Below are 11,214 nucleotides of genomic sequence, written 5' to 3'. Positions count from 1 at the left end.
AACATTCAATAAAAAAATGTTACAACTTAAACTGCTGTGTAGTTTGCATAATTTCTATAACCACACAAGTTGTGATTAAACGAAATAACTCTGACTCCATGGAGATCTGCCACTGAATGCAAGAGGAGGGTCCAATGGGCTAGGCCATTTCAGGTCAGTGCCAGCAAAATAAGCATTAAAACTGGAAGCCTTAGCTGAACTATAGTGCCTAGCTGAACTGCCTAATTGGAATGTTCAATTTATTCAAACTGGTGCTTCGAGTCTGTGCCAAAAGCATATTTAGAAATTTTGCAACTGCGAACCTCAACTGAAAATCATTTTTTTCTTGACTGCCCATATCGCCCATACCATACTGCCCATATCGCAACTTTCACATAATAACAAGTCAAAAGACGATGCCACTGCACTGACTTGAACAAATCTCTGAAAGATGGAAACTATAGAAGTATGGGCGGGGAGGCTCCACGAAAACTGCTGAGTTAATTGAGATACAGGGCACAACTGCACCTTCCAAAAACAGGAGTTTGTATTATGTACCGTTTTTTCTGACTTACAGATTGATCAGCCACACTGCTGAGCCATAATGCAAACCCAGTTCGCGGTCATACATATATAGTTTCATATAAGTACCAAAGGCAACCAAAGCAACCTCGAATATTCCCCAGCTGTTGCTGCCTGCAGTTTCTTTCTGACAAGCGATATTAACCGGCCATACAGCCTGTATTTCCTGTCTCTATCAGATACAGTAAACACTGAATTATTAATTGCAAACGCGTAGCCTAGCTGACTGCAAAAAAGGAATTCGGAGGTAAATAAATGCAGTGCCATAACGTACAGCTTTAGAGCTATGGAACAGAACACTGCACCAACTGCGCATTTGAAGGCGGAATACTTTCGGCAGAACAACGAGATAAGCAGCCCACGGGGAGCCTAATTCCCTTGCGTCGAATGAAGCGCACAATGCACAGCCGAACCCGAAGCCCAGAGCGAATTGCTCTACACGAGAAAAACTTCGTCTGCAACTGTACGTCCCAATCAAGCGCGTCCAAACTCCGTGCTTGATTGTAGCAACCAAGCGCGGATTTCTCAAATCCTGGAGATTAGCGAGGAGGATTTGATATATGAGTACCCGAAACGCTTCGACTGAAATAGGCATGGAAATAAGCCATGAGTACAAGTGCGCGACCAACGCCATGACCAACGCGCCAACGCCGCCGATACCTACATAAGTTAAAATTATTAAGAAAATGAACAATAACTTATTTTAAGCCACAATTTTAAGTTATAAATAAGTATTATAAATGTTTCACTTGCTGTTGCGCACATTTTTTCTTTTGCTTAGTTTATGATGACGTAGGGTGACGTATTTTGTGCGTGGCAGCAGCGTTTTACTGGTGCCACGGTGCGTGTCACCAGTCTCCGCCTAAAGTCTTTGTATTAACTCTATGCTTCCGTACTTCTTATCCCTTCCCATGTAATTTCTAGTTTGTTATCTCGGTATATTTCCTGCACCTTCCGATACCTTCTTCTTTTAATATGTTCCACAGAAGTTCCAAGGTCTATGTACAAGTGTCGTAAACAATTTTAGCCACTTTCATGCTGCCATCTAGCGACTTTTGCTCACTGGCAATTGGCAACACTGCAAAAGACTCCAAGTTGCCGCCGGAATCCGGATTTCTACGTACGCGTCTGCAACGGCGATATTTGGTAGGACGTCTGCTCATATGCAGATGTGCGAGGCCCCAGCGGTAAAGATGAGGTGAGTAAAGCGCGTGACGCGGTTTCACACGATGCTGATGATAACCTGTTGCAGCCACAAGCGCTTCCGGGCTCAGCTGAAAAAGCTCCGCCGCAAGAGGATTCGACAGAAGGCCGCACAGGAGAGGGGCCCGCCAGGTGGGAGAACTTTCGGAAAGGCGAGCAAAAAAATGTTTGGGAACTGCACTGGCTTGAAACGAAGTAGCTGCATCTGGCGTCACTTGCAATGAAGCACACCCATTTGTTTTACTCTGAAGCGGTGACAAGCGCTCATACTTCCACTCTAGCTTAGTGGTTACGTGATCCGTTGAATTTTGCTTTGTTTCCAGTGTGGTACCTTCGTGGAACGAAGGTACCACACTGGAAACAAAGCAAAGAAACGGCATGGGCTGAAACGAGCCCTGTAGAGCATCACTGTCACTTTACAGCGCCATGATTATGTACATTTTGCCTGTCTAGTTAAAGTGAAAAGCAGGGCCACCTACAATGCCATGACTTTATGTTGAAATGCGAAGAGGCGTAGAATTTCTCGGTATCCCTCTTGTTTGCGGCGCATGTGTCTCTGCCGCCTCAATACAAGTCGTACCTGCCGCTCCAAGCCCTAGCAGCCCAGCCATTGGTCAGTTTCTACTGCACTTTAATGCACGCGCACAAAATGCTTGTACGCTTACAACACAAAAGAGCATAAATTGCGAGTGACGAAATAGTGCAAACTCATAACAATTTCAATGCCAGCGCAGCACTGCCGCCGACTAGCTGGACCACCCTTCGGGCAGCCATATTGGATTTCCAGTGGCACCTTCTATAGGTCATGGAATAGAGTGGGTAAGAGTTGATGCTCCATTATATATTAATATCAGTGCAACACCGCAAGCTACACAACTTGTGTGTCCTCATGTCTTAGTTGTGTTGTTTGCTGTGCTGTGCTGATATTAATACATAAAGGCATGATGAGGTTCGCTGGTCGCTGACAGTAACCTGTGCAGTTAGGCATACCGGGTGTGCCATAAATACTGTCACGTGAGTTATGGTTCATATTTTTACCGGGAAACGCATGACCGATGAAGTGGTGTGCTCACAGACGACGACCGAGGAACGCGTGGACGACAAAGTGTTCTGAAAGACGACGGCGCTGACAGAGTGGATGCTGCCCGGCCGCTGAAGTCTTTGCTCCAAGTTCCACCCATCGCAGCACAAGTTACTTTAAATACATCCTGGTAACATCTTGGTGGAGGTGCGGGATAGATGGAGCCGCGTCGGTTGTCATCGTGACTGTTCCGAGGTGACGGCCGCTGCGGAGATCTGGCGTCAGGTCGTGTCGAACCTACATAACAATATATTGGCTGAGAGGGAACAATTCTCACAAATATTTTACGAAACGTTTGCCCTATATCTTAGGGATGCAACTTGCAAACTTTTATTCAATATGGCCGCCCTTGGCCTTTATCGCGGCCCTTAAGCGTTCCGGGTACCTTTAATAGCAGCCTGCAGGGTATCTTGGGGAATTTTCTCCAATTCTTGCTCCAGCGATCTTTTTAGTGCTGCAACGGTGGTGTGCTGAAGAGCAAGCCTTTTTTTGAAGAATCTCCCTTACACAGAAATCCATGGGGTTCAGGTCAGGCAAGTTTGCCAGCCATTCTTCAGCCGGAATGAAGTCAGGCACATGAGTTCGACACCACTGGTGGCTCTTTTTTTATTTGTGCGCTGGGGTGCCGTCCTGCTGCAGAGTCCAAGACTGTTTGCCGAAGTGGGACTTAGTCCAAGGCAGTAGATGGGGCTCGAGAATTTTCTTAAGGTATGTGTTTGTGTCAATCTTCCCTCCTTTTGGCACAAAAGCAAGAGTGTGTCCAGTGGCTGACAACCCTGCCCAAACCATCTCAGATGCCAGATGGGAGTTCCGTGAAATTTTGCGACTAGCTGCATCAGCAAGCTGCACCGTCGGCGCAAGTACCCGGGAATTCTGGGGGTTCTGATGTGCCTCCACCGTAAAAATTTTCTCATCGGTGAAGACCGTCGTCATGTGCTCCCCCTTCGCGGCCCGTGCCAAAAGCAGCCGGCATTTTTTTAGCCTTCTCTCCCTCTGTGCCTCCGTCAGACCATGTCTCTTTTGCAGCTTGTAGGGGAACATTTTCAAGTCCTGTCGAACAATTTGACACATTCAGCTTCTCATGCTGCATCGTGGCTGTCATTTAATACTTTTCTTCACAATTTTTTTTTAAGGCGAGGAGTGACCACCATGACAGGACGACCACTGCGGGGTTGGTCCTGAAGTGTGCCCTGCTGCAAAGTGTGATGAACAATCTTGCGGTGAATTTTGAGAAGTTTAGCTATCTCGGAATTCGTGTGTGCAGCATCCCTCAGTGACAGGATTGCGGGTCTGTGCTGACTAGGGCGTGCCATGATCTGAAAATTGTGAACACGAACATAAAACGCAGGTAATTATGGCGCACCCGGTATGGAGAGCGACAGCATTCTACTTTCCAATTGCCCGCAAGTTTATTCTTGGTCTTCTCTGTGCAGCGCCTGAGGCCCCAGTATCACCAGGACAGGAGGAGCATCACGAGCAGGAGCGGTGAGTGCAGTGGAGCTTACGACATCGCTTTGCTGCACACATTGTTTGACTTCACAGTGATGATTTGTTGTCATTCTTCTCTCTTTTGTATTCTGTGTATCATGAAAGGGGCAGGCATTTGCTCTCAAATTGAGGTGGAAATTGGGTTTTGTCACATACAGAAATGTGCTTACGGTGTAGAATGGTAAGCGCTTTGTGTTTGCAAGCTTAAAAAGTAGAGAGTAGGCTTCGAAGGGGAAACTCAAGACGTCACACTTTGTCTATGACTGAACAACAAACAAAACAGTGCACTGCACTGAAGGCCTTCAGAAAGGGGTCCTGAGCCATGGTCTCGCCCGACGAGTGACAAATCCACTCTCTTTTAAAAACACCGGTTTATTTCCGGATAAACGGAAAAGCATTCAATAAAAAGAAACGACAAACAAAAGAAACACCTCTGCGCTGAAAACATGCTGTCGACGCGTACGGCAATAGACTACCAAGGATAAAACAGACCGAGGGTCAGGGCTTTCCACGGCAAAACGAAACACTGCGGTGTGAATAGGGCGTACAATAGGGTCAAAGCACTAGCGGCGGCACAAGAAACATTGCTCCTCGCGTGGCAGCAACTCGCGCAAATACGCCTAGGCCATTTCTGCAGGCACTGCTTTCGTCTTTGTCTCACAGGTTTTCCTTTTGTCATCCGTGCACATCCCGCTGGCCCATGACGCTCGCTGGCCTCCTGCCGGGCAAAAAAGTCCCGAGCCTTGCTTTTGACGCGCTTATCTACCCTCGTCCTTTCGCCGCTAACATGCCGCCCGAAGCTTGCTCATGCACACTCGCACAAACACCAATACAAATAGGAAAAAGCGCACGCGGTTTGAGACACTAAAAGGGGCTGCGGAGCCCCACAGCACATACACGAAAATAACGCAACAGGGGTCGAATTACGTACCGCTCACAATTTCACTCACAAGTTTGCGAGTGTGGCATCAAACTGATGTGACTATGACGTGACCTTGAGACATCAATCGTGACAGATCACGAAATCGTCCAATTACCAGTGACTTATAGCATGGCTCTGCCCCTGAAGCGCCCGTTCCGTGGCCAATTCTATTGCTACATCATTGCCACAACCATGGCCGAGCTCGACAAGGGACCGTCTCCCAACTTTTTGTGAAACGGCGCAATAAATAAAATGAACAAAGTTTTATCTTTGCAAGAAACTATTTTTAAAACCTTGCTTTAAGCTGGAGAGGATCAGATAACTATAGATTTGTTGAATGACAGGGGGGATATCGTGCTAGAAAAACTGGCCACCCTGTATACGCAGTGCCTGATGTCATCGACGGTACCGGAACCATGGAAGAATGCAAACATTATCCTTATTCATAAGAAAGGGGACGCTAAGGACCTTAAATATTACAGACCAGTTAGCTTACTGTCTGTTACGTATAAGGTATTTACTAAGGTAATCGGTAATAGAATCAGGATAACTTTAGACTGCAATCAAGCAAAGCATCAAGCAGGTTTTCGAAAACTGTACTTTACTATCGATCATATCCATACCATCAACCAGGTGATAGAAAAATGCTCGGAATATAACCAATATAACATAGCATTCATTGATTACGAAAAAGCATTTGACTCAATAGAAACCTCGGTGGTGATGCAGGCATTGCGAAATCAGGGGGTAGACGAGCCATACGTGAAAGTACTGGAAGATATATATAGTGCCTGCACAGCAACCATAGTTCTGCATAAAGAAAGTAACAAAATTCCCATTAAGAAAGGTGCTAGGCAAGGAGACACGATCTCCCCACTACTATTCACAGCTTGCTTAGAGGAAGTATTAAGAGACTTGTAATGGGAGCAGTTAGGGATAAGGGTAGATGGAGAATACCTCAGTAATCTGCGATTTGCTGATGACATTCCCTTGCTAAGCAACTCGGGGGATGAACTGCAAATAATGACTGATGACCTAGACAGGAAAAGTAGAAAGGTGGGCTTGAAAATCAGTTTGCAGAAGACCAAGGTAATGTTCAACAGCCTCGGGAAGGAACAGCAGTTTACGTTAGGTAGCGAAGTACTGGAAGTAGTAGGCGAATATGTCTACTTAGGACAGGCAATAATCGCAGGTCCGGACCATGAAAAGGAAATAACAAGAAGAATAAGATTGGGATGGAGCGCATTTGGCAAGCACTTGCAGATTATGACTAGCAGCTTACCAGTATCGCTCAAGAGGAAAGTATACAACAGTTGCATCTTACCTGTACTCACCTAGGGGGCTGAAACGTGGAGGCTAACCAAGAGGGTTCTACTTAAGTTGAGGACAATGCAGAGGGCTATGGAACGAAAAATGGTAGGGGTAACATTAAGAGATAGAAAGCATGCAGAGTGGGTCAGAGAAATAACTCAAGTTACTGACATTCTAGTGGCAATCAAGAAGAAAAAATGGGCATGGGCAGGACATGTAGTGCGAAGAGAGGATAACCGATGGTCGCTTAGGGTAACAAACTGGATTCCAATGGAAGAAAAGCGTAGCAGGGGGCGGCAGAAAGTTAGGTGAGTGGATGAGGTTAAGAAGTTCGCAGGGGTTCGCTAGCACAGAACCGGGTTAATTGGAGAAATATGGGAGAGGTCTTCGCCCTGCAGTGGGTATAATCAGGCTGATGATGATTTTTAAAACCCAATAACATCAAGCAGAACTAGAAACTTTTGCAATTAAATCTTCAAAGCATGCTCATGGCGGCTTTCAAAGAGCTCCTGTGCGGATGTAGTTAGTAGCCAAAAAAAGTCTGATTGAAGGTCTGATTGAAGGCAATAAAGGCCTGCAGTGATCAACTTGGTAAAAGCACGAAAATCGACCAAGACAACTGTGTCGTTCATCGGTGCTTGCTATCTATGGCAAGATTCATGCGGGGAAGGTATATGATCGGTGGTTTTGTATCTGAAAAATGTACAAGATGACTATGACGGCTACCAACAAGGAAAGCTGGCAAGTGCAGTAAGGTAGATGGCAGCTACCATGCAAGAGCTATCAGCCGCATTTGTGTAGAACGAAAAACGAAAGCCAGCATGATGATCCATCACCACAGACTCCCCCTGGAAACAGTGGACGCTGATCACATCGGGCTCGTTTCTTGATATTCCATTGCTGTTGCTCCGTACCGTTCACATTCAGTTGATTGTTGATTGTTTAGTTTGGGTCAAAAGCAGGAGCTGTGATTTTTATGCTCCGTTTAATTTGTTCACAGAGAAAGAAATCGCTTTATTTAGCTACTTTGTTATTTTCACGTGTGTGGTCGCATGTAGTCACAATTGCATGTATTGTGCAATAAACGCTATTGACATGTTGCCTCAACAATACATCTGTGATATTTACACTTGTTTTATTTTACTTTGCTAAACATTAGTGTGTACCGTTGTAAGGACAGCCCTGTAGCGTTGCATTGACATAAACAATGTGCTGATTGTCTTCATAACACAAGCATCACGGTTTCTTAGGCAGCAAATGCAATAGATGTAAACCCTAAATAATCACCTGTTGTGCGGCCGTACACAGTGGTACAGTGATTAGGACACTCTACTACCTTGCCCAAGGATGCGGGATAGAATCCCGTCTGCGGAGGCCGCTTTTTGATGGAGGAGAAAAGCAAGATGCCCGTGTACAGCGCAAGCTGAAAAGAGAGCCCTCGGTTGTTGAAATTTCTGGAGTCGTTCTCTGCAGCGTCTCCCGTAGCCTGAGTCGCTTTGGGACGTTAAACTTCATAAACAAAGACAAATAACTAGCTGCTTTTGCCGCTCTGATACTCGGCTCAATACATATAATCTAGGCGTTCAATGACCGAGAGGGCTTCTTTAAAACTTACCCAGGAAGAAGTTGCACCCTGCAGATGTATGTCCCTATTTAGGCATGCAGGAGTATCGCCAGATGAACGCGCGTCGTACATGGTAAGATTCCAGGCAGCGAGGGTCCACGGCCAGCAGAATGCGCATGTAGGCGTCGTAGTTGCATTGACCTTATCACAATCTGAGGAAAAACAGGCACAGTACAAGTTTACTATGACCTTCAGAACTCGTAGACGGACACATGCAGTTAAAAAAAGCCGACGTCTACTCACTATAGCCGTTTTCACAGCGTTGATCTTCTTGCTTTGTGACTTGGTTGAGTGTCTCCCCACAGCGCCTTGACGGCAATCAGCGTGCCGCTCGATGGCTTCCGCTATTGGTGCATGCACTTGCTGACCAGTAGGATGCCAAAACTATTATGATCCCAACTGAAGTTGGAAGCCTCCGGTAGCAAAAAAACGTGGTGTGCATGCCACCGCATTGACGACGCATTTGCTGGCAAGCCTCCGTTCGTAAAGCTACTCCCATTTCAGCCAGTTCCCAAGTTGTACATCGTTGGACTGCTCGTCCAGCAAGCGAGTCTCCGTGCGCTGTCCTTCGTCGTAGATCGCGTTGATGCCACTGTTGGCGTTTCTCGAGGTAAACAAACAGCCACCATTTTCGCTCACAAACCTTGTGAGCGGTTTGTGCCTACTCCGCTGCGCTCACAATTTCAGTCACAATTCAGTGCGTGTGCAACATCATCACATAAGTCGTTTCATGACGTAAAACGCACTCACCGGTGACTCGGTGGTAACGAAAAAATTCAGTATGTCTGCCGCTCAGGGCTGACCAATAGGAGCAGGGCATTGCGAGCGGTTTGTGACAGTGAGCGGTGTGTAATTCAGCCCCAGAAAACACTGCGGTCCTACCACACTAATGGTCCTCACGCATAATCCACAAAGTCACACTCATATCGTTGTGTTACCAAATGCGGGTGGTTCGTACACTATTTCGGATGCGGATTACGGACAAAAACCCAGGTGGTACCTTGTCTCAAGGGGCACCACTGTTCCACTAGAGGAGCATTGAGGAGGACCAGGTGAAGGGAGCCGGTGCTGCCACATCGCCTTAGCTGGATGTCGGCGTTGGAGTGTCCTCGTACTGATGACGAGGCCTCGGAGGTTGCAACAGCTGCTGGCTGAGTTGGCGTTGACACAGGGCCTGCATTCTGAAGATGGGGTCAGCGTTGTGATCCACAAGATCGGTGCATCAGCCGGTGGGGACCACCCTGGTCTGTAGGCCTCATGAACGAACACCTCCTACAGCAGCCGGTGGCCGTGCACCAGCATGTGCACCTAGAACGTTCCTCCCCTGTCCATGTCATCGCATACCATGTTCTTCTTCTTACACCTCTTTTTTGGCTTCAGCCGGGGGGGCCACCCTGGTCTGTAGGCCTCATGAACGAACACCTACTACAGCAGCCCGTGGCCGTGCACCAGCATGTGCACCTAGAACGTTCCTCCCCTGTCCATGTCATCGCATACCATGTTCTTCTTCTTACACCTCCTTTTTGGCCTCATCTTCTCTCAAGTGCCAATTAACGTGACTTTCTTAGGTCCAGTATTTTACTCTCTCTCGTGACAGGTTTGAATCAGCTACACTGCAAAGCTGGAAAAAAACTTGTTAGAGTTTGGATAAGCAAAGTAAAAACTTGCACACGTTGGTAACTGTTTTAAGTGAAATCATTTCAGCCATGACCTGTTGGAGGCGCAAACATGGGTGAAAGTGTGGACACATTTACAGAAGGAGTGGGTCTTCTGCTGGCATAAATAAGTGCAACCTGGGTTTGGCTGTGTCATGTTTTTATGGGGAAGATATTCAGTCCGATAGCTGTCCACACAACTAACGCTAAAGGCAGCACCGATCTCACCATCCTCAGTGTCGTCGTCTTCTGCGAGTCTGTCGCACTTCTTTATCCTCAGTACGACCAGCGAATACCGCTCAATAACACTACCCCCCTGCGGGAAAAGCACAGTCCCGGTGCGTTCTACGTTAGTGAAACAGAACATGCATAATAGGGCTTCAGACGGGACACATGCACTATTTCGGAGGATGGCTTTCTGGACGAAGATTGCGGAGGCACAGATTCAGCTTCATATGTGACGTCGGTCACGGGGCGCAAAACTCTGTAAGGGTCTGTGTAACGGGGCAAAAGTTTTTCACACAAGCCAACTCGTCGGCACGGGAGCCACAGCAAGACAAGAGATCCAGGAGTGTTGTGGGCATCACGGTGGCGGCTGTTGTACCGGAATTTTTGGGAGTCTTGGGATGCAGAGAGCCTGGCACGAGCTATCTGGCGGGCATCATGAGCGCAGGCGACGGCATCACTGGCGTAAGTACTGGTGGCGTCTGCTGCGGGTTGTGAGGTGTCGAAGGGCAGTAACGGGTGTCGGCCAAATAACAAATAAAATGGAGAGTTCCAGGCGTAGAATGGACAGATGAATTGTCGGCGAATGTCACAAAGGGTAGATGAACGTCCCAATCCAAAAGGGTTGATGAACGTCCCAATCGCTGTGGTCGTCAGACACATACATGGCCAGCATGTCTATGAGGGTACGGTTTAGACGTTCTGTGTGGTCATTGGCCTGGGGGTGATAGGCGGTGGTGAATTTGTGGCATCAACCACTCGTGACAGGAAGCAGTGGTCACGGTCAGTTAGTAGTTCTCGAGGGGCACCATGATGGAGACTCACGTTTTCTAGAAGGAAATCAGCAGCGTCTGTGGCGCAGCTGGTCGGGATGGCTCGGGTAATAGCGTACCGCGTAGCGTAATTGGTGGCGACAACGATCAATTTGTTCCCCGAGGCGGAAACTGGGAAAGGGCCAAGAACGTCAATGCCTTCGCGGGAAAACGGGTCGGTCAGTATGGGGATCGGCTGCAAACGACCTGAAGGCAAAATTGTGGGCTTCTTCTGATGCTGACACAGTTCGCATGCAGCAATGTACTGCTGGACGGAGCGGTAGAGCCCCGGCCAGTAGAAATGTCGGCGCAGACTGTCGTATGTGCGAGAC

The 11,214-nt window shown here is 47.5% G+C and overlaps 1 protein-coding gene across 5 annotated transcripts in view; it reads left to right on the top strand.

Annotated features, from left to right (window-relative positions):
• The first annotated feature begins 1,436 nt into the window (after window positions 1–1,436).
• Window positions 1,437–11,214, top strand: part of LOC146201401 (U2 small nuclear ribonucleoprotein auxiliary factor 35 kDa subunit-related protein 2-like) — an 86,002-nt gene continuing 76,224 nt past the window's right edge. Inside the window, exons 1-4 of one of the 5 annotated variants that reach the window (XM_084595822.1) lie at window positions 1,437–1,759; window positions 1,814–1,896; window positions 2,494–2,583; window positions 4,279–4,330. In XM_084595822.1, the coding sequence (XP_084451948.1) occupies window positions 1,725–1,759; window positions 1,814–1,896; window positions 2,494–2,583; window positions 4,279–4,330 (260 nt within the window). In that variant the 5' untranslated portion in view covers window positions 1,437–1,724. The remainder of the gene's footprint in view (window positions 1,760–1,813; window positions 1,897–2,493; window positions 2,584–4,278; window positions 4,331–11,214) is intronic. The other 4 variants (XM_084595823.1, XM_084595819.1, XM_084595820.1 and 1 more) reach the window with 4 other exon arrangements.

Source organism: Amblyomma maculatum, chromosome 2 (assembly GCF_055883805.1).
Source record: "Amblyomma maculatum isolate TAMU_Amacu chromosome 2, ASM5588380v1, whole genome shotgun sequence".
In the NCBI taxonomy this organism is placed as follows: domain Eukaryota; kingdom Metazoa; phylum Arthropoda; class Arachnida; order Ixodida; family Ixodidae; genus Amblyomma; species Amblyomma maculatum.
This window is presented reverse-complemented; position numbering and strand designations above follow the sequence as displayed.